This window comes from Calypte anna, chromosome 26 (assembly GCF_003957555.1).
Source record: "Calypte anna isolate BGI_N300 chromosome 26, bCalAnn1_v1.p, whole genome shotgun sequence".
In the NCBI taxonomy this organism is placed as follows: domain Eukaryota; kingdom Metazoa; phylum Chordata; class Aves; order Apodiformes; family Trochilidae; genus Calypte; species Calypte anna.
In genome coordinates, this window is record NC_044271.1 from 3,030,234 (window position 1) to 3,052,870 (window position 22,637).

General features: G+C 52.3%; 1 protein-coding gene across 2 annotated transcripts in view; it reads right to left on the minus strand.

The window, feature by feature from the left end:
* Positions 1-4,429: 4,429 nt before the first annotated feature.
* Positions 4,430-22,637, minus strand: part of CDK18 (cyclin dependent kinase 18) — a 33,054-nt gene continuing 14,846 nt past the window's right edge. For both annotated transcript variants that reach the window (XM_030465582.1, XM_030465581.1), the window contains 15 exons: positions 18,942-19,096; positions 13,854-13,999; positions 13,372-13,497; positions 12,454-12,510; positions 12,116-12,230; positions 11,870-11,964; positions 11,696-11,758; positions 11,205-11,328; positions 11,006-11,126; positions 10,634-10,731; positions 9,569-9,674; positions 9,316-9,358; positions 8,736-8,826; positions 8,361-8,438; positions 4,430-8,029 (listed from right to left, as the gene is read on the minus strand). In XM_030465582.1, coding sequence (XP_030321442.1) covers positions 7,995-8,029; positions 8,361-8,438; positions 8,736-8,826; positions 9,316-9,358; positions 9,569-9,674; positions 10,634-10,731; positions 11,006-11,126; positions 11,205-11,328; positions 11,696-11,758; positions 11,870-11,964; positions 12,116-12,230; positions 12,454-12,510; positions 13,372-13,497; positions 13,854-13,999; positions 18,942-19,065 — 1,422 coding nt within the window. In that variant the 5' untranslated portion in view covers positions 19,066-19,096 and the 3' untranslated portion in view covers positions 4,430-7,994. The remainder of the gene's footprint in view (positions 8,030-8,360; positions 8,439-8,735; positions 8,827-9,315; positions 9,359-9,568; positions 9,675-10,633; positions 10,732-11,005; positions 11,127-11,204; positions 11,329-11,695; positions 11,759-11,869; positions 11,965-12,115; positions 12,231-12,453; positions 12,511-13,371; positions 13,498-13,853; positions 14,000-18,941; positions 19,097-22,637) is intronic.

Below are 22,637 nucleotides of genomic sequence, written 5' to 3' on the forward strand. Positions count from 1 at the left end.
CCAGGTGCTCATTTCCACCTGGACATAGCTTAATGTTTAGCTAATCCAAATTGCATCCAAGTCCTTGATGCTTCCCTCTCTGTGACATTCCCGGGAATTTTCCCAAAGCAAGGAGAGCAGCACATCCCCTCTTCCCCCAACAAAATGAACAAAGAGACTGAGGGGGAGAGCCCAGAACAGGTGGGAGATAATTTGCTGATGGCCCAAGTGAAAACTCCTGTGACCTGCACCTGAGACCATTGAGCAATCAGGGAAACAGCTCAGCTGCCAGCAGGGAGGGACTCATGTCCTGATCCTGCTTTACTGATGGGAAAACGGAGGGCCAGGAAGGAACGAGGTGATTTGCTTATGGACATGGAGTGAGTCAACAGCATGGCTGAAAATCAGGTTTTATCATTAGGTGATAAACCATCTTCGTTTAAGAGCCTGGATGGCAGGATGGGGAAGAGGGGGAGGCTGAGGCTGATCACAGACTTGGGAGCCACAGCCTCAGGCTCTCCTGGCCAGGCAAGAACTGGTTTTGAGAGGCCATGACACTGCAGACCACCTCAGCTTCTCTTTTCCCATCATATGGGGGGGACAAAACAGCACTGGGGAGGAAGGGTTGTGACAGAAAAGACCTTTCCATCAAAACACTGCTGGGAATGTAATCTCCTGCCCTGCTTTGTCCATGCATCTTGTGCATGGAGCTGGAATTACTTGATGAAACAGCAGATCTTTATCTCCCCTGCACTTGCTGCCATGACCCAGAAGGGCTGATAGGACTTTATCTGTGGTTCCTCTGGACCACATGGTTGATTTGATTTCTCCCTTTACAGGACAGGGAGCCAGGAGACCTGCACTCCACTCCTGGCTTCCATCAGCTCCCTTGCCCCTGATTTCACCAGCTATAAAATGGCTGAGCAATGCTTTTATCATCCTCACAAGTTCACTGCATCCCCTCCCAGATGAAAAGGCAGCAGCCAGGCACCAGGGGCTCCAAACAGCAGCACAACCCCCCACCCCAGCAACAACAGCATGGCCTGAATGTCCCCTACCCTTGCTTCCAGGAGTATCAGGCCATTTCAGCAGGGATAACACAAATCATGCCTGATTTGCTTGCAAATAAGCAATGAAGTGTAGGTGGGTTACTCAGCATAAGAACACAAAGATCTCTTCTGGCTCCAAATGCTGGAACCCAGATCCTCAGAGGCAGCCCATAAAAATGCAAGCCCCAGGACTGTGAGGATGTGCAGCACCAGAATTAGCTTCACCAAGAGGCACTTTAGGCTGTTTTCAAAACTGAAAGCAGTGTTGTACTTGCAGTGAATCAAACACCCACATTTCCCTGCTTGCTGCAAACTGCAAAGTGAAATCATGAATGAAGGAAGAGCAGAGTTACAGAGAGCAGCCTCACTCAGTGTGTGCTCAAAAAAACCCTGCAAGGGCTTGAGAAACACCTTCCTTTTGCTTCCCTTGCCCTTGCATGTTCCTGGGACAGCACGTTTTGTTTTTTTAACATTACATCAGTTAATCTTTTCAGCCAGTGGAGCAATTATTTTTTTACCATGACAGGTCCTGCTTTGCAAAGACTGCTCTGTAAAGCTTCAGCACAGAAGCCATATTTTGTTCCAGATTTGCTCTGCTGGTGCTGGCATCACTTTTCTTGGCCCAGCCTCAACAGAGGTGGGACATGAAATTCCAGTAATTGGGGTTTTGAAAGGTAGGATGCTGCTGGGAGATTTTCCTCAGCCCCACTTATGCTAAAAGACCACAAAGGGCAAATCTGGGCTGACAAAACTCATAAACTCCAAGATTTATCCCAGCACCCACGTGTGCCAGTGTGCTGGGCTGAAATTGGGAGCACTGATGCCTTTCACCAGCTGTAACTCAGCCCCAAAACCCCATCTCCAAGCAAGCTTGACCAGACAAGAAAATAACTACCCTGAATCATTGAACTTTACTGAGAAAAGACCTGATGCTTCCTATAACACAGGGAAAACTTTCCATATGGACTGTTCTAGGCTGCATTCCAACCCAGCTTTTATGAGCTGGAAGGGCAGGACACAGAGAGGTGTCCACCTGATGTATTGTGGAGTCAAGAGTTTCAAAACACACTGTGTGGTTTGGAAAACTTGGTTCCACTTCTGGGTCAAACATTAAGCCTGAGATCTTGGCCCAGTTACTACAGATCCTGTAACATTTGGTCTAAAAAGCAGAAGAACTCCCCTACACTTTGCTGCATCCAACTGAAATAATTCACATCCCTCACCCTGATTTACCTGGACTCAATGTGCTTTCTCTTAACTTCACTAAAAGTGAGGCAGAGGAAGGTGGGCTGCAGTCAAAGGACCAGGCTGAGCCTCCTGAGTTACACCTGTAGCTGAATGACACCCAAATAATTTTGTTGAGGACAGCAGGTCCCATCCCTGCCTTGAAGACACAGACAGACCCAAGGAGCAATGGGTGACTTGGCCTGAGCATCCTCTTGAGACAGGAGGACCCCCCCCGAGGGATGTGGAAAAGGGAAGTTATGGCAATTTTGGCATCTGGCAACATGCAGAGGCCAGTTGAGACCATGGGCAGAGGATGTGGGCTGGGAATGTCACATGTGCTTGGTGACATTCCCCTGGACCCAATGCCAGCAGCTGCTGCCACCACCACGAGAGTGGAGAAATGAGATGGAGGAACTGGTTTGGCAAACAGGTTGTTACTGGGGACCTGCCCAGGGCCTGAGTCTGACTCAGGCAGGATGGGTGCTGGCTGGAGGTGCAGCCCTGGGTGTGGGGGAAAAGCATTGACCTTCCCTGAGCCATCAGCCCCTTCCCAAAACCATCAGCCCCTTCCCAAAACCATCAGCCCCTTCCCTGAACCATCAGCCCCTTCCCAAAACCATCTCCCCCTTCCCAAAACCATCAGCCCCTTCCCTGAACCATCAGCCCCTTCCCTAAACCATCTCCCCCTTCCCTAAACCATCAGCCCCTTCCATGGACCATCTCCCCCTTTCCAAACCATCTGCCCCTTCCCCCAACCATCTCACCTCACTGGTCTGGCCCCAGAGATCCCACAGATCCCCTCCTACCCCATCTCTGGCTCATCCCAAGTCCCCAGGCTGGCTGTAGCTTCCCTCCAGCACTGATGGGCCAGAGCCCAGGAGTATTTAAGTGGCTTGTTGTGCTGAATAGCTCTGATCCCAGGGAGTTTTTCTGCTGCCAGAGGAAACAGCACTGTCCCTTCCCCAGCTCTGCCCTTCAGCTGCTTTGTAACCCTGGGCTGGGCATGTAATTTCTGTGCTTTATCTGCCCCAGAGCCTCATGGCAATATTTGTTTAGGGCCTTAGGAGCCCCATAAGGGACCACAAAACCATTTTCCTCTTGTTCACCAGTTTCTGAGATCTCGTGTTCCAAACCTCTGCAGAGATCAGGGAGTGGGAAAAACTCCTTTTGCCTCTGTGTCTGGGAGTTTATTCCAATCAGCTGAAAACCACCCTGGAAAAGAAATGTGTCCTGGAGGTTGGGAAAGGCCTAGTGGGAAGGGATAGGGCAGTGTGAGACCCCCTGAACACCCAGCATGGAGCAACTCACCCCTCAGGAGTCTGCCAAAGGACATCAGGTCCTACCTAGCTGAGATTCAACCCCCAAAGGGGATCCTTCTCCTACCAAAAAAGAAAAAAAGAGAAGAATTATATCCTGTACAAAAAAACTAGCCTGTATTCAGTAAAGTTTATTGTCCAGCCTTGGCTTTGGAGAGGTCACAATACAGCTGTAATATAAGCCTTAGCAATAAGATGAGCACATCCACAAAATAGTCCATGTCACATCTGAAATACAAAAGTTGGTAATATATTCTTATAAAACAGACACAAGGTTGATAGATGGATACAATCTTTTATTATTTTTTCTTTCACCTTTCCATTTATTCCAGAAAAACTTTCTATAAAAAAATCATTGCTTCTTTTGGAATAAATCTTTAAAATAACTTTTTTTAAACTCATCTTTCGTTTGTACAACACTAGATAAATATATTATTGGTATCCTGCAAACGAATCACACCAGAGAACATTCACAGTATCTCTATCCTGGCTGCCTGGCTCTGTTTTTCCTGCTGAGGGGCAAGCATGATGCTGAGGATGAAAGAAGGGAAAGAAAAAGACAGAAAATGTCTGAAACCCATTTCAGACAAGACCCACAGGAGTGTGGCAGAGCTGGAGCAAGCAGAGCCACAGCTTGGGGTCACTTCTGACCTCAGCTATTTCAGGGTCAGGAGCTGAAGGTTCTCATGGGACCTGCTCAGACATCCCTGGCTCCATGCCCTGAGCAAACCTGGCCTTGGTTTGCCTTGGCTTTGGCCATGGAGGGCCAGGCTCCCACCCCCAGCTCCTGTCCCTCCCCCCCTGTCCTGGGACACACACCCAAAATTTTCCCATTCCTCAGCCCCAGGACTCTTTTTAATTCCCCCACCTGCCTGCTCCTGGGAGCTCCCATTTCATGCTCACCTCATTTCTGACTGGAGATACGTCATGGGAAAAAAATAAAACATTTGAGAACCTTGGGAAAATGGCCTTCTATTTTTTTATTTTTTTTTTTTTGTCATCATGTCTAAGGGAGAGAAACAAATCCACTTATTCTCTCCTTAGTCTCCAAGATACAATGTAGTTTTGTTATTTAAAATCTTAACATAGACCTGGCAATGGGCTGGGGCAGGAAAGGCGTGTGCATGTGTGGATTGAGAGGGTTTTAAATTAAATTGCTCTGCCTGGAAGTTTTATTGCTGCCTTGTAGCAGACCTCACTTGACACATTATTTACTTACATTATTACTAGCTATCAGCTGGAGAGATGGAAGAAAACAGCCTTTCCTGAGGGCACAGCCAAAACTCCGTTTTCCAACAGAACTGGCAAAAAAAAAAAAAAAAAAAAAAAGAAAAAGCCAGAAAAACGTCTGGAAGACAAAGCAACAGTTTTCCTTTTGTCAAAACCCCCTGTGAGCAGAGCGCCAGTGACTCCACAAAGCAGTGGATGGGAGGGAGAACCCACAAAATGACAAAAAATGCTGGAGAGCCACAGATATTCCCAGCATTTTCATTAGCACTACTTTAAAAAAATCCAACTCAGGAGATCCCAAGATCCAGAACACTCCCCAGGAGATGGAGAAGGGGGATTTGGGCTCTGGGCTCCAATTCCTGCCAACCTGCAGCTCCTTTTCTGCACCCCTGGGAAGACCAAGCAGGCTCAGGCTGTGCCAGCTCAGGACACGAGCAAGGGCAGCAGCAATGGGAGCTTGTACATCAAATTTTCCTCAGAAGGGCACCAAATATTTACTCTCATTATCACCCCCCTGAATGGGAGTCAAATATCCACTAATGCAGTGAAACAAAAGGGTTATCTCCAGTACTAACTACTGGTAGTAGTGCACAGAGCTAATAAATAATCTTGGCTCCTTTAGGGGGGGTTGTAGGAGGAAAAGCAAAGGCTACAAAAGAATAAATAGCAGCTCACAGCCCCTTTGTCTTTGCTATCTGATCCTGGGTTCTCTCTACATGGTCACTGCAAGGGCTTTTCCTCTGCCCTTCACCCAGAGGATGCTATAGTTGCCTTTGTCCTTCACCAGGAATCCTTGTCCTGGGGAGGGGGAGCTGAGACCACACTGGATCTGATGCTGTCTCCATCCTCCTGGTGGGGAAGGGATGGCTCAGTGCATGGGGGTGGGGATTCCAAGCAAGAAAACTGCACACACACACAAAAAATCAACCATGTCCTGAATGGGCTTCCCAAGAGCTGCTGGGGGGGGGTTCCTGCTCCCCCAACTCCAATCTATGCTCAAGGGGGCCTGGGGAGCTCTGGCCCCCACCCCATCATGTTTCAACCCTTTTACCTGAAGATGCTGCCAGAGGGCCATGGAGATGCTGGGCTGGTGCTGCCTGCTGAGCTCCCAAATCCTGATGGGAGCTGCAAGTCTGCACCACAGCTCCCTGCCATGCCAAGGAAATTCCTCCACAAAATGCCTTTGTGAAAGGAAACACGAGAGGGTGAGAGCTCAGACTTATTCAGCCAACACCTCCCTCTGAAACCTCCCTGCTGAAAAGCCCCTGGCAGCAGGAGCTGCAAACCAGGCAGAACATTCCCCCTGACACCGGGGTGAAATGCGTCACTGGTGGCTTTTCCCACTTGTCCCCATCGAGTGGAAACAATTAATGAAGTGTTCAGCCTGCTGGGTGCTGGATGTGCTGAGAGGGGAACAGAGCAGGGATGGGCAAACCTCAAACAACGCAGATGTCTGGATGTGGGACAAACCCAAAGGAAGAGCTTTGCTCTGACAGGGGATGCTCAGAGGGTGCATCCCATCAACTCAAACACTGACACGGGGAGGAGTCCCCCCTCCCAGAAGCTTTGGGGACCTGTGGGGTCTCCACGTTTATCCTGATGCCTTTAATCTCCCAAGGATCACAGGGATGGAGCAGGGCAAAGCAGACCTCAGAGCCCTGGCTCCCTGCTGAATGGGGAAACAGCAGCACGGGGTCACTGTCCCCCAGTCAGTGCCTCCCAGGCTGGGGGCATGGTGGGTGAAGCCACCAGCATGTCCTGGCCATCCCAGTGCTAGGTGATAGCCCAGAGTCTGCTGGAGTACCAGTGGGCAACAGGATTCATCATCTGAGAGAGCCAAGAAAAGGATGGGAATATTATACAGTAGAGAGACTGTATAGTGCTCACACATTTGAAGACATTTCAGGCTGTTTGCAGGCTGCAGAGGAGAGGTGCAGCAGGGCCTCTTCACACTCAGGATCTGGCATATTCCTGAAGTGTCCAGAGGGAAAAGCTCACCAGGAGCAGTCTTTGGCCAGCAAAGCAGACTCAGAGCTAAGCATGCACCTCAGTCCCAGGGCACTGATTTGAACCAGGGCTGGCAGGATCTGGCATTGGCAGCAAACGTAGAGGCCAGGCAAAGAGGTTTGAGGGATGATTTTCTTCTCTCCGGATCTATTTTTGGTCCTCACAGCTGAGCTGTGGGAGGTTTGGCACCTCTCCCCCTTCCTCTGGGTAGAAATGCACTGAGTGGGTGTGTGCAACACTTTGGTACAGAGAGACTGCACAGCTCGGGCTCTGCCATGCTGCATGGGGCTCTGCAGGGGGGTTTGGGGGGGAAATGTGCTCCTGAGATGCCAGGTGGGAACAGTGTCCTGCCCCGTGTGATGATGGCAGAGAGGGCTGAGATGCCAGGATGCTGCCAAAGTTCACCTGGCCCCTCTTCTGCACAGCCCTGCCAGCAGGTACCTGTCCCCTGGGTGGCCTAAGCCAGCCCTGGGGTCAGCACATCCCCAGGGAGCAGCCAGGTGAGTGAATTTGGGAACCCAAAGGTGGCAAGAAGGGGGAGATGCTGGGAAAAGCAATGGGAAGCCCCCTCCTCCCAGCTGCTCCAAGCTTGTCAGAATGTAGGGAGATGGGGAGAGAAAAAAAAGGGTTATGGAGGCAGAGGCAAGGGAGGGCTGCCCAGGGCTTTGTGCTTTGGGTGCAGTCTCTCCAGTGCCAGGCTGGGACATGTCCCCAATTTGTAACATGGCTGCAAAGTGTTCCCCCAAAAGCAAAGGTTCCTTTTCAGAAGTGCCTGCCAGGGCCAAATGCTACAATCTCCATCCCAGCTTTGTAGATCCCACCCTCTGCTCACAAAACCTCCCTGTGCCAGGCTCTTTCCCTGAGGGCAGGGAGCAGCTCCCCAATCCTGTGCCCTGGGCAATGCCCAGCACAGCTCCTCACTCCAGCACCTGCACAGAGGGTGGCATCTCACATCTGATGAGGGCAACATGAAAACAAGAGGGGAAAAAAGGCCACGAGTCCATCAACAGCAGCTGCCAGGGGCTGTGGGTATGGGGATGGGCAGGGGGGAGCCTGTGGCCAAGGGTGCTTCAGCATCGTCCTGCTGGAGTCAGTGATTCCGTGGTGGGTCAGGTGGGAGCAGGTTGCTGTCTCCTTTCTCAGCACTTTGATCTCCATGGTGACAAGAGGAACACGAGATCCAGGTTTAAAATATACTCTGCCTCCTGTTCTTCCCTCGGGCTGATGAAGAGAGAAAGAGATGGGTCAGGGAGGTCAGACAGAGAGTGGCACTTTGCAGAGGAGCTGAGCCCTGCGGTGCCCTGGGTTAGGAGGCTACAAGCTGTGGGATGCACAGAGGAAGGAGTTGTGCCTCAGGACACTGAGATGGGACTTTGGTACCATGGAAGGTGACAAGCAAGGATGGCCCAGGGAAAAACTTGTGGGCCAAAGCAGGGAGCAGGGAGTGGGTTTGGCTTTTTCTTATTCGGGACCCACTGGGAGCAACCCCAGTGCCAGCACAGGGTCTGTGGCACCATCTGGGAGAGGTCACCCTGATTTTCCCCAGTCCTACCTGACTGCTGAAAGACTGAGCCTCGGTAGCCAGGGTCCTTTTGAAGCTGGATCTCCTTCAGGGAGAAGATGGAGGCAGCTAGGCAGAGAGGGCAGAGGGAGAGGGGTCAGTCCAGCTGGCTGAGCTGGCAGCAACCCCAAAAGCAGGAGGGCAGCAATGCCCACGAGCAGCACTGCACCTCCTCAGAGCTCTTCTCTCGCCCTCCTGCTCTGTCCTAAAACTGCTGCTTGCTCTTGCAACCATGCAGCTCCCACCCCACTCTGCTGCAGGAGCACCAAGAAAAGAGGCATCTAGAGAGACCTGGCTGCAAACCCCAGCCCTTGGGCTGCAGAGAAGCTCTCACATCCCTCAGGCAAGAGGAGAGAGTGCACTTACTGTCAGGCAGGAGATGCACTCTCTCTCCCAGGCTCTTGAAGTAAGGGTGCCGCAGGGCTGCCTCTGCTGAGATCCGAGCTTTGGCTTCATACTGCCCAAAGCCCAAGAGAAAAGCAATTAAAAAAAAATAATATCTGTACGTGTGAGAGGGCACAGAGGCCCCCAACAGGCTGTGTGTGAATCTCTGCACCTACATGAGTGTCAGTGCCCAAGCAATTTCTTACACTTTGTGGGTGATACCGTGACCAAACAATGTGCACACTATGGGGGTGTGCAAGGAATCACCAGGGACAGCACAGACTGTGTGAGCACAGGAGTGCACTGGCTGTGTCATACCTCATGGATCATCAGGTTTGGGTCCCCTCACACAAAGGAGAGGACAGAGGGTAAAGATTTGTTCACCATCCTTCATGGGAGGTGGTTTGGGACAGCATCTACAAGGCCAGAGCTGCCAGGCCATGATTTATTCTGAAGTCACAGCTCCTCTCCTGCCTGGCTCCCAAATTAGTGTAAGGGCAGGCAGAGTACCTTCCCATCAGCAAATTCCTTCTACATCCACCTGCACTGCTCTATCACTCACCAGAAGGAGGTTCATCAGCAAGTCGATGCCTTCTGAGTCCAGCCTGAGAGAAGGAAGAAATAAACCCCAGAGCATTATTGCACCCAGGAGATTTTGCAATCACTAATGCAAGGGCCAAGTGCCAGCTGGGCCCTGCAGTGCACAGCTGCATCCAGAAGCTGCCAGCACCAGGAGGAAATGAAAGTGGCCTCCCCTGGCTCCCATTTCCATGCAACCAGCTGGAACCCACCACGCCTCACGTGTCCCCGCTCACCTTGGGGCGTGATTTATTAAGGGCTGGGCTCGGTACTGCATGAAATTGTAAGCCTTGAGCTCTGCATTGGATGTTATTCCAGGCCAGGTGTCTTCTGTTGGGGTTCCTGGGAAAGGAGGAGAGAGGAAGGAGGAGGGGGGGACACAGTGGATGAGTTTACAGACAGGTGTGGTCAGGAATGGAAGGACTACAAAAAGCTTCAAAAGGAGCATGGGTGTTTGTTTTCCAGGTAATTGCTTTGCATGTCCACAAGGGAGAAGCAGATGACCAGGGGGCTGGAGCATCTCTGCAACTAAGATGGGCTGAGAGAGTTGGGGCTGTTCAGCCTGGAGAAGGCTCTGGGGGGGCCTTAGAGAACCTTCCAGTCCATGAAGGGGCTACAGGAAAGCTGGGGAGGGGCTTTTCACCAGAGAGAAGAGTGACAGGACAAGGGGTAATGGTTTTAAACTGAAAGGGGGTAGATTTAGGTTAGATATTAGGAAAACATTCTTCATCATGAGAGTGGCAGGGTACTGGAATAGGTTGCCTGGAGAAGTTGTTGATGCTAGAGAAGTTGTTGATGCCCTTCCTCGGAAGTGTTCAAGGCCAGGTTGGATGAGGCTTTGTGACACCTGGTCTAGTGGGAGATATCCCTGCCCATGCAGGGGGTTGGATCTTGATGATCTTTAAGGTCCCTTCCAACCCAACCCATTCTCTGATTCTATGATTGTCACACTCATTGTTGCAGAGGGAACATCCTGATGGCAGGGAGTGCCATCCTCCTGCCCAGAGAGGAGAGGGCATGGATTTCCTTCCCAGCAGGATGGGACCCACCCTGCATCCCCCCGGGAGCCCCTCCTGGCTCTGCACCGGGTGTGGGCTTCGGGCTGGCTCTGCCCGGGGCTTCCCCACCGAGCTCCCTCCTGGAGCTTCGGCATCGCTGCTGCGGTCACGCAGTGCCCTCGCGTGGGGATCGGGGAGACAGCAGGGGAGGGAGGGAGAGAGGGAGGGAGGGAGGGAGGGAGGGAGGGAGGGAGGCAGGGAGGGAGGGAGGGAGGGAGGGAGGGAGGAGGACTGAAAACTCACCCAGCAGCCTGAAGATCAAATGCAGCTCTTCCTTCACCGTGGAGCCCGGGAACATGGGCCGGCCCGTGACCATTTCGTAGTGGATGCACCCAACGCCCCTAAAACAGCAGCTGGGTGAGGAAGGATTCCCAGGACTGAGGGAAATGATCTCCAGGAGCTGTGTCCCTTCTTTGCGACAGGTTTCACCTCTGATGGGGGCAATCTGCTCTGAAGACCCCTAAATCCCAGGGGACACGGAAAACAGAGTGGCCTTGGGGAGAACCCACCACCCTCTGGTGCAACCAGCATTGTGGGGACATGGTGCTGCTCTGGCAGAGGGATGGAAAAGCCCAAACCACCCTCTTGGGATCTCATCTTGGAGCAGAGACTCACCACATGTCGATGGGTGTGGAGTACTCAGTAGATCCCAGCAGGACATCAGGGGGACGGTACCACAGCGTGACCACCTCGTTGGAATAAGTTTTAGTAGGGACTGACTTGGCTCTGGCCAGTCCTGGGGACAAAAGGGATGAGCATCAAGGGGCTGCACCTCCTTGTAACGCTGCATCCTTCCCCAGAGAGATCCACCTACCAAAGTCAGCCAGCTTGAGTTCTCCTCTCTCATTGATGAGCAGGTTCTGGGGTTTGAGGTCTCGGTGCAGGATCTTCCTCCCATGACAATAAGCCAGACCACGCAGCAGCTGGAACATGAAGATCTGGAGGGAGGAGAAGGGGTTGGCACTTACCATGGAGTCACGAGCCCAACAGAAGTCAGTCTTGGCCCAACAGCTCTCAAAATCATGGCTAGGAAAGACCCCTTGAAGCTGGCCTGGGGTGAGAGGCACTGCAGATGTTCAGTCATCCAAAAAAGGGCTGAACAAAGTCACCATGCATGGTGGCACTGACTGGAATGGACCATAACAGCAGGTGGAAAATGGTAAAAGAAGAGTATGAAGGCTGAACTGAAGAGACAATAGGTACCCAGGTTATTTCAGCCCTGCAAAACCCTGGATCACCCTCAAGAGGAGCTCTCCAGGGGTGGGGAGAGGCAGGGCTGGGGGGTCCCAGGCAGCCCAGCCCTACCTTCACGTTGTGCACGCTCATCAGGTTCCCACAGTTTTCCAGGTACTGCTTGAGGTCACTGTCCTGCAACGGGAAACACCCATCAGCCTTGTCCTTCCCTCTGGCCCCATCACCCACCTGCAGGAAGGCACCCACCCCCTCTATCCCTGTAGAAAACACCCCCAAAAAACCCACCAGGTACTCGAAGACGAGGGTGAGGCAGCGCTCTGTGTGGATGATGTCGTGCAGGGTGACAATGTTGGCGTGTTTCAGGTTCTTCAGCAGGGACACTGCAAGGAGAGGAGAGGAGACAACAGGTTGGGGCAGCAGGACTTGTGCACCACGGGGATGGGATGTGTGGGGTATAAAGTGTCAAGCTGCACCACCCATCCCAAATCCTGCGACTCGTCTGTGATGGGGAAAAGCCCCTCCTGCCCTCACCTTCCCGGATGGCTGTGCAAGGAGCCCCTTCCTCGTGCTCCAGGCGGATTTCCTTCAGGGCAACCAGGTTCTCAGTCAGCTTGCTGCGCCCCTTGAAGACAGTGGCATAAGTGCCCTGGGGGGAGAGAGAAAATAGAAGCCATGCAGACCCCTTATCAGGGTGGCACAGCACTGATGTGGACAAAATGTTTGCAGGAATGGTTGTTTGAAGCTGGAGGGCTAAGCAGGGAGTCCACTTCAGTCCAGAAATTGCTTGACATTGAAGAAATTTGCCCTTTGGACCTCAAGCTGCCCTTCAAACAATTTAAATCCTGACAGGGGTTTGATGGCCTACTCACCTCTCCCAGTTTATCCAGTTTAACATAAGTTTCCAGCTTCCCGAACCCAATATCTGACTGTAAGAGAGAAAGGAAAAGACATGGAGGTGGCTGCTCCAGCTGCTCCATCCCCAGAGCCTTACAGCCAGTTTTGCAGCAGCCTTATTCATGGCAGGGACTGTGAATATTAACAGCACATTCCTCTGGCTGTGTCTCTTTTATTGATTAGCCAGAACAGGCAGGTAAATGCAAGCTCTCCTTCCCTCCTCTCTCACCCCGTATAGGTAATATACACATATATATATATATACACACATATATATGCATACATTGTATATGCATAGATACATATATATTGCATCCATAGAGCACTGAGCACTCCTGGGCAGCAGGACACAAGCTTGCAGGTTTGTAAACAGAGCACCAGGCTTCTGCTCCCACCTATGCTGATGCTTTGCAGCAAAGAAACTGAAATGCCAAGGCTAATGCAAAGGCTAATTCATTATTTATTGGCATTTGCATTTCAACTAGCAGAGGCTCCAGCACTTGCTAAATCGCTGGAGGCTTTCCACCTCCTCCAGTCTGGAAGGAGTCAGGCTGAGAGGAAAGTCAAGTATGTGCAGAGGTGAGCTGGAGGGATGTGCAGGCCTGGGGGTTTGCAAGGCAGCATGCAGATGGGGTGTGTAGGAGTGATGGGGGGGGTTGGGAGAGGTGCAGGTGTGCATGGGGGGGTTGTGTGCTGCAGAGGGTGTGCAGGAAGGGATCTGCATGGGCAGGGATGTCTGTGATAAACGAGGGGCACATGGGAGCTTGCAGAGCAGGACACGACTGCACGGGTGGGTGGGTGGGTGGGAAGCAGCTCAAGCATCTGCTGGCTGGGACCAGGACACATGAAGTGAGTTGCTGTGGGTACTGTTGGCTCTGCAAGGTGAGACTTACGAGGGAAGCCCGTCGGGACATCCTGCTGAGGTGCTTGGGGAACTCTGGGCTCTCCATCTGCAGCTTCTGCAGGAACTCGGGGGGCAGACGGATGTCCATGGGCAGGGAGAGGCGTTTGCTGACATCCTGCAGGGAGGGCAAGAGCAGGTGATGGCTGCATCTGATGAAAGGACTGCCCAGAGAGGTTCTAGGGGAACTGCTCTTTTAAGCAGAGCTGGGATTAATGGTGGAGCAGTGGGGGCAGCACCTGTGGGACCCCAAATCAAAGGTAGCGAGGTGTGCATGAACACACACCCACAGGGATGTGCACGAACACACACGCACAGGGATGTCCGGCACCACGGGTAATGCTGAGTGCACCCAAGAGGACACCAAGGCTCATACCTAATTTTGCCAGGTCCTAATGCATCGAAGACCATTTCTTTGGGCCAGCAGGCAGGCGACAATGAGCCCCTGCCCTGTCCCTCAGCAGCAGTACTTGCCTCCATGGAGAAGCGGCGCTGGGTGTTGCTGCGGTAGCGCACGGCCATGGGGGACTGCGCTCCCACCTCCGAGGGGGAGATGGGGCTGCTGTCTGCTTGGAAGTCCCTGCCCAGCTGTCCCAGCTGCAGGTGCCCTTGAGCCAGGTCTGAGGACAAAGAGAAAGGAGAATGAGATGCTGGAGTGGCAGCAGAAGTGCCAAGGAGCAAAGCATTTGCTTAGGTGAAAAGAGAGAGCAGGGAAGGGAGGTCCAGGGGTGCTCCGAGCCCCTGGCAAAATTTTCTTCCTTCTCCACAGCCAGGAGGCAGAAGGTATAAACTGCTTTTTGCTCCAGACTCCCAGTGCATCACCACCCACACAGCTCTGCTCAGTGCCCTGCCACAAGCACACCTACCTCATCTGCTTCAGGAACCACCAAAACTTGGGTGTACTTTCCTCCCAGGAAATGCCACGTCTCAGATGAAAGTGTTTGGGGTTAGAGGCTGCAGAGTCACTTATTGCAAAATAAAACACTCCAGGCTTTCCTGCCCTGATCTGCTCCACTTTGCCAGGCACAAAGTCCCAAACAGCACTCTGTGTCCCCAGAGTAAGGAGGAAACACTGCTGTAGGGAAACTCCCCAGGGAGGACCTGCAATGTCCCAGGCTGAGCCACCAAGTCCTGCCCTTTGCCAAGCCCTTTTCCTGAGCTGAAATCTGGCTTGGGGATTTTACATCTCATAATGCAGATCCACAGATCCCATTGTGCTCAGGCAGCCAGCAATGAGCTCATTGCTGAAGGCTGGAGGGGCAGGGCTGGCTTTCAAGGGGTGGTGAGCAAGGGGTGGGACCTGGCTGCACTTTGCTCATCTGATGGATGAGAGGTGGCAGGTGAGTGACCTGCAAAAAGATGTGGATTTGTGCCATGGGCTCTGGGGGAGCAGGGGACCTGCATGGGAAGGGGTGCAGGGGGTCCTCAGCTGACAGCCTGCACCTCAGGGATGGGTTCAGTCCATGTCACTGGGCTCAGGAGCACCTGAAACAGTGCCAGGTTTTGGGTGGACTGGCAAGAATGAGGCACTGTCACTCCTTCTCCTGGGACCACCTCGGGACTCTGGGCCCTGTCTCTTTCTGGCCATCTGTCTGTGCAGGAACAGACAGGAAGCTTACCCTGAATTAACCATAGGTATAAAACTAACACAGCTCGGTGAAACTGAATCAAATCTTTTTGACTTTCACACTTCCTAAGCAAATTATCTGAAAAAAAACCAAACCAAAACCAAAACAGGAGCCATTTACAATCTGACTGCATGGTGTTCAACTAATCCACTTTAAATGATAGTTTGGGTGAATTTGTGCTACTTCCCATAGGTAAACAAGCCCAAAGTCTTGGTATAAGATTCAGTCTGTCCCTGAGAGCTGCAAACCAGCAGCAATGTCTGAACCAGGCAGCTCAGTGTCAGTCTCTCACCTACAAAAGCCCCAGATGTGAAGCCAAAATTAAGGTGCCACCTTGGGAATCCTGGTGCATGAGAGAGGAACGGGACAGGCAAAAGCCAAGGGTGAGAAAGGCATGGAAAAAATACCCCAAAGACTGTCAGAAAGGAGAGGAATGGTGTTTTGGCTGCCCTGGGGCCAAAGAAGGCAGGCAGGATGTGTCAGCCCAGACCATCCTGCATCAGCACCCGGGGATACCCAGAGCTGAAGCTGCCCTCAAGGCTTGGAGGAACTTGCAGGAGGAGATGTGGGCGTGCAAACGTGATGACCTGTTTGGTTCTGCTCAGCATTTCATGTGGATTCTGGTGAGGCCTGACACTCTGCAAATAATGAGGCTGCATGGGATATCAAAGCAAATGAAAGTGAGACCACAGACACGGCGGCTGCTTTGAGGAGCCTCCTACCTTTTTTTATAAATATATTTAAACGCTGTCTCTGCCAAAGAGAGCTTTGATCTCTCAAGGAAAGGGGCCAGAACCCTTCACTGCTTGCCTGACTTAAAACTTTTAATTACTTTGCTAAGTGTGAACTCTCCTCTCAAGGCTCTGTTGCACTGGGGAGGCAAGGCTGCACTCAGATCTTGGATTATTCATCCTCCTTCCTCCCCACCTCATCATCACTTCTTTTTGGCCTTGCAATTCAAAGGCCAGGTTTGCTCTGATTTATGCTATTGCAAACTGAGGGTTAAGCAGCCTTTGCAGCCTGAACACTGAGACCTCAGAGGCCAAACCAGGCAGGAGATGCTTAGGGACAGAGCCTTGGCAGGGACAGGAGCTATTGCTGGGTGCCATCAGCTCCTAGGAGAGCAAACCAGGAGCCACCAAGACCCAAGACTTCTGAGGATCTGGACTCTGGAGGGGAATGTGTGATTGGGAGAGTCCTGGAAGAAAGGAATGAGCCCTTTCCCATGAGGCTGGAACAGCCATGGAGAAGGTTCCCCATCTCCAAGGATGTGGAGATGGTGCTGGACTTGGTTAAGGACATCAGATAGTGCACCAAGGTGACATTGCCCAGGACAGGATATGTCCAGCTGGAAAGCTGTTTGCTTTTCCATGTGCCAGTCATGCTTCTCTCCAGCCTCATTTTATCAGCCTCTGTAATGAGGTCATGGGAGTGACAGGATGGAGAGGGCAGGACTGGTGATTTCCCCCCAGACAGGGCAGGTCTCTTCCATGAGAAGGCTTTGCCTTGTCCCAATGCTGGGGTCAGAGCAGCTCTGGAGATGCTCCTGGAGCATCTTGCAAGAAGTTCTTCTGGCCTTCTCCCCATGGACAGGCAGAGGCACCAAAGTCACCAAAGGATTTGCAGGCTGCCCTGACCTTTGACTGCTGATAATGTGTGATTTCTGATGCTCGAGGGAAAATAAAAACTGCAAGAAATTCCCTGAGGAGCTTTGTGAGGTGATGAAAGAGCAGATGATGTGCTGATCTCTGCTGTGATTAGCACTCCCTTCTGGAATGAGTGAGCACAGCGCCTGAACTCTCATGGGTCATCTGCTCCCATGGAGGGGAAGATCCCAGCAGGCAGAGACAGCCTGGGGCATGTTCAGAGATCCTGAGCAAGGAAGGTAAACCCTGAAGCAAAGTTTTCCATGGGGAAGAGAAACAGAAGGAGAGTGAGTCCCATGGCTCAAGTCTCAGCTCTGCTACCAGGCAGCTACCAAAAGGTCCAAACCTCCTCACCAACCCCTTCAAAAGAACCACTCATCCACAACCCCCCTTCTCATCCCTCCAGCACCCCCCAAAAAATAACCCTATCCTGCTCCACATCTGGAGCATCACACTCCCACACCCTGCCTGAGTGTCTCCTCATCCCAGAGCGCTGGGGCTTGTGTCCCCCCTCAGCTCTGGACCCTGGCACTGGTGCCTCCAGCATCCCCCAGCCAGGAGGGGGTTATTAAACAGCTGATGAGATGCCTCAGATAAATGTGGCTGTCAGGGCTCTTCATAAACAACAGCTGCACCCTGCAGGAGCTGGAGATTAAGGACATCCTGGAGGTGACTTCTGGGTGGTGTTTCCAGCCCTCGATGGAAGCTAAATCAGGAGCTCCTGGGCAGGAGGCTCAGGGTGGGAGGGATGGTGGGGAGGTGCTGAGCTCCATGGATGGTGCTGGCAGCCCCTAAGGCATTCCTAGGATCTGCCAGGAGGATCTCCTAATGGAATTCTGGTCCAGCCCCTACCCATTGGGTCAGGACAATCCACAGTCTCAGTCTGCTCTGATTTTGCTCTTTTCTGGCTGCTCCAGAAGAAGGAGCAAAATCAAGGGGAAGGGATGGGCAGATGCTGCATGCCCTGGTTTGCCACTCAGGGCAAAGGAAGAACCACGACAGGAGCTTCATTAAAACAGAAGCTCAGGGAAATTACCTCTGTGACAAAGCCTGGGTTTGCAGGGCATAGAGGAGCCCAGGCTCAGCAGAGGTGTTGTCCCCCTCCAAGGAAGAAAACAGCAGCAGCAGTGTCAGTGCCCACAACTTTCTTAGCCTTGCACCACTTTATCCCCACAGCTAATTAAGGGCTCAAGTCTAATTATAGCCTTTGTTGCTTGCTAGGGTGTGAGGGGAGGTGTGTACTAGGGGGAAGCAGGGGAAAGAGGCTCTTAAGTGATGCTGTTCAGGGTAGTCTGGGTGTCTGGAGGGATAAAGAAGAGTGTCAGGAGCTGCAGAAGCTCTAAATTAGGTTAGTGCCTCTCTCCTTTCAAGCAGGTGAGCTGGCAGAGAGCTGATGCTTCCCTGCTGGGGCAGATACAAGTGCCAGGCAATTACATCATGGCCTCAGCCCCTGCTTGCAGCAAAGGTTTCTAACAATTGTGGCTAAAGGGTGAGGGGAAAAAAGAAAAAAAAAGAAAGGGAAAGGGCTGGCCTGGGGCAGGGGCTGGCCTGGGGCAGAGTGGGGTTGTTTGGGAAGGATGGAGCAGCAAACCAGAGAGGTGATGGCCAGCAGCCTGGCACCTGCAGCTGTAGATTTACCCCTGGATGAATCAAGTCCAACTTTATCTGGATTCCAATCCCCCTGCCTCTCAGCAGCTCTGTCTGCCTGTCCATGCACGGCCACCTTGGCACAGTCTGCTCCTGGTGAGTGCCTGGAGCATTTTTGCCTCTCCCCAGAGCCAGCAGAGCCTGCCCCAGCCTGCAGGCTGCTGTTTGCAGAAGGGATGTGCCCTGCTCAGGAGATGTTAACCCTACACCTCCCTGGGACTGGAAAACTGCACCTCAGGAGGAAGAAAGCTCTGAGTCCAGGAGCAGAGGAAGGTTTTGGGAAGGGCCCAAACATCACTGTCACTCTTGGGCAGGCAGGAGAGGTTTCTCACTCTGTCTCCCACGTTTTCCCACTCTCTCTCCCTTAACCACAAATGTGTCATTCCTCCCTGTTTTTGTGCAAATACCTTTCCCCCCTGCCAGGCTTTCCTTATGCAAGCACAAATCTCTCTTCAGTTCAGATTTAATGATGAGGTTGCATTAATCCTGCTGGGTAGATGGGCAAAGCAACCCAGACAAAGGAGCAGTAACTTTCCACAGGTCCTCACAGCCAGAGAAAAGGCTGGGGGGGTGTTTGGGGGTGGAGATGCTTGCTGGCAGCACTGCCCCCAGATGCTCCCAAGGGCCCAGGGGTTCCTTACCTTCATTCCTCCTGTTGTTGAGCTGGTTGAACTGCTCTGTGAACTCTGTCAGTGACTCCTCGATGGTCTCTGTCCGTGGAACTGAGAGTGAAAACCTCCTCTTGAAGTTTTTCATCTTGTTCATTGTACCTTGCAGGGGGAGGGATGGCCAAGCCCTGTGGGGAAGGGGAGAGAACAGACTGAGAGGTGATGCACGGGACAGCCCCCAGCCCCACAGCTCCTGCTCTTAGGGGGCTGGCAGCCCCAAAGGTTGGGGATATGGGACATCCTCCTCTCCCAGGCACTGCTGCTGTGTCAGAGCAAAAAAGGAGCCACGTGGTCAGTGGGGAAGTCAGGTTCCTCTTGAATTTAAGAGCTCAAGAGGGGCAGGGGATTTTTTTTTTTTCTCAGCTTGTTATCAGAGGTGAGCCCAGGGCAGGGCTGTGCACACTGAATCCTGAGCACTGCCAAAGTATAGGCCTTTCAGCATCCTCAGAAACCCCAGGAATGCCTGGAACAGGGAAAAGCAGGGTAGAAATAGAAGGGAAATAAGAAAGCCTAGAGAGTGGCAGAAAAGATCCAATGCCACACTCCACCCTGTACCAGGAGGTCCCTCTCCCTGCTGCTTGCTCTCTCCTTTGCCCTTGCAAGAAAAAGATTTCCTGAGCCAGCAGCAAAATGCTGAGTGGAGCCAGGACTGAGCAGGGTCCTCAAGAGCCATGGCAAGGGGAGATGCCTGGAGCTCACAAGCTCCTGAGTGCCTCATCCTGTAGGAGCATTAGAATCTCCTTAGTCAGGGATCTGATTAAAGAAGTAAAACCCTTAAAGGAAGAAAACCCTCCAGGGGCACATGGCAAAGTGTGCTGGGTCTGGGAAGCCCCACGAGCAGGCTGAGGGTGTCTTGGAGCCTGATGCTGCTTTGCTTTTCCCTCCTTTGGCTCTTCCCAGGCCTGTGTGCAGCTCAGCAGTGCAGACAGGACCGGGGTGCAAGAGCTGCCTGGGCACAAGAGCTGTCTGGGCAGGGTTTGGGGCTTTAGCCCCAGCTCCATTGCACTCGGGTGTTATTCCACAGACCTAGCAAACAGCCAACACCCCCAGACCTGCAGATATCACCCCCAACCAGCCACATCTGCCCTTTCCAGCCCCAAGAGGTTTGGGTCTGTTCCTCTCCCTTTCCCAACCCGATGAGTGCAGGGCTGCTCCCCCACCAGCCTTCAGCATCCCAACCCACTGACCTCTCTCCTGAGGGATTTTCCAGGAACAGCACCGGGCTGCTTTAGTGATACTCTCACCCACTGCCCCCCAGGAGTGGGGGTTTCAGGGGACAACCATCCCTTGGTAACATACAGGTGTGGAAATCTACACAGAGGGGGGGCTCTTCCAGGCACACCTATGTCCCAGATGGGTCCTGTCCCGGAGCAGGTCAGCTTTCCTTCTCCTGGGTGTCCCCCCTGCAGCCAGCAAGCAGCCCCCTTCCCCGGTTCCCCCCCTCCCCTGTTCCCAGCCTGCCCCAAGCCGGCACAAACAAACGGTGATCACATTCCAGACTGATGGGATCAGACACCGCATCCGGGAGCTAATGCATCGCGTTGTCAAGGCAACCGGAACACTTGGGTTGACATGCCTGCATCTGAAAGCTTAAAAGATTATCCCTCAGCAATATACACACTGGTTGCCTGTCTGCCAGGCTCTGCTGGAGGGGCAAGGCACCCCGCTGGGGGTGCAATCCCCTGAAAAACCCCTGGGATTCACCTGAATCGTTTCTCTGGGATTCACCTGAATCGTTTCTCGTTTCTCACCCATCCCTGCTCATCTCCCACCTTTAATGCTTCAAAACCCTAAAGCTGGAGGCTCCCAGCAATGCCTGGAATCGGGGCTGGGAGTGGGAAAGGAGGCTGGAGCCTGCTCTGAGGTGCAAAGTGAGGCAGGGGGATGCTCCACACCTCCACTTCAGGCTCCAGACACCAAGGTTTTTGCTGCAGTAACAAAGTCCTCATGCTGGTGCTCTCCTCCCAGCCAAGAATCAAGTCTCCATGCTGCTCTTCCCGAAGGAAAGGCAAAGCTTGACACTTTGGAGATAATTTTCCCAGCCCATGGCTCTGATCTGGCTCCCTAGCTTAAAACTAACCAAGTTTTAACCCAGGCACTGCTGATGTTCACCACTAACAGTGGGGGAGGGATCTGCATCCCTCGACTCCAGAACCAGAAAAGTTCCATACAGACCAGAAAAGTAAAAAAACATTCCATCTCCAGGTGAATGAAGAGGATGAGGGGAAGGGGTCTTTCCACCTCCCCCCTGTCCTCTCAAAACAGCACAAATAGTTTAGAAGGCAAACAGCTTCACACCTACAAAAATTTGTGCTCCACAAATTGCATCCCAAATCCTTCTCCCTCTTCCCCTCTTCTGGAATGCCAGCAGCTCCAGGCTGCTAAATATAAATTTTCTTGTAGAGGAAGTGAGGTGGGGGTAAAAATAGCACCAGCAGAATGAGCTGTTGTCTCCTGCCGTGCCCAAGCCTGCCCTCTACTCATTATCTTTATGGTTCTGTGCAACTGTGGTTGTTTTTTTCCAGTTAGACCCAGACCTACTTGGCATCTGCTGATGGAACTGACATTCAAGGGTTGGTCATTGGAATTTATGGGATTGTTCTTGTTCTCAGCCTTCCACTGCTCCCAGAGAGGAATTTATCCTGCTCCAAGTGGCCATGGGGATTCAGGTGCCCCAAAGCTGGGGCATCCCATCCCATCCCATCCCATCCCATCCCATCCCATCCCATCCCATCCCATCACACACCCTGCATGCCAGGAGGCTGCAGCATCCCATGGGGAGGGTTGTGCAGGCTCCCAAGCAGACACAGCTCTCCCAGGGAAACACCCTGGGGTGTCAGGGGCTTTCTCCTTTCTCTGGCTGCATTTCTTCTGAGAGAAGGCATCATCCCCTTCAACAGTTAAAAGGAGCAGCCCAGCCCTCTCCCCCAGCCTGGATCTCAAAACGAAGCATTGCTAGTGCCAACCTCTTGTTTTCCATCACATTTCACAGGAGTGTACTAAAGGAAGTAGAGGCATTTATTGACTTTCTGAGGGAAGGTGACACTTGCTAAGCAAAGCAATGACATCACTTGGTTTATTGCCTGGAGGACCTCAGAGGGAATTACAGCAACCCCTGAACTGCAGTCACCTCTGGGATGGAAGGAGCCAGCTGATTAACAACATGCAGGAACATGATGTTGCATGGTAGGACATGAAGGGAAGAAGCAGCCTGAAACAGCAAGAAGGAATTTAGGCAATCAGCAAGCAAAACTGAAATCACACGGCTTGGAATTTGGCCAAGGAACAGGGATTAAAGCCAGCAGTGGGAATGATCTGCATTTACTGTAATATAGTCAGATAGTAAATACTTGGCTAAAAGACTTCAAAGAACCCAAAGCTGAATCCTGTCAGGAAAGCTCATCACATGAGCAAGAGCAGTCTTGAACGAGTCTTTAAACACTGAATTCAAAGCTGTGTTCTCTGCACCAGCAACACCAGCACTCACTATTTTTCAGCTGTTCCCATAGGCATTGCTTGTGACCATCCACATGAACCTCTCTTCTATTTTTTCTGCAAAACCTGCTCCAGCACTCAAGAGACAGATATTCCAGGCACAGACAAACCACCAGCACTGTATGAAACTCTCCCCTTTCTCCATCAGTGTACTGAAGAGGTTCAGAAGTTTTT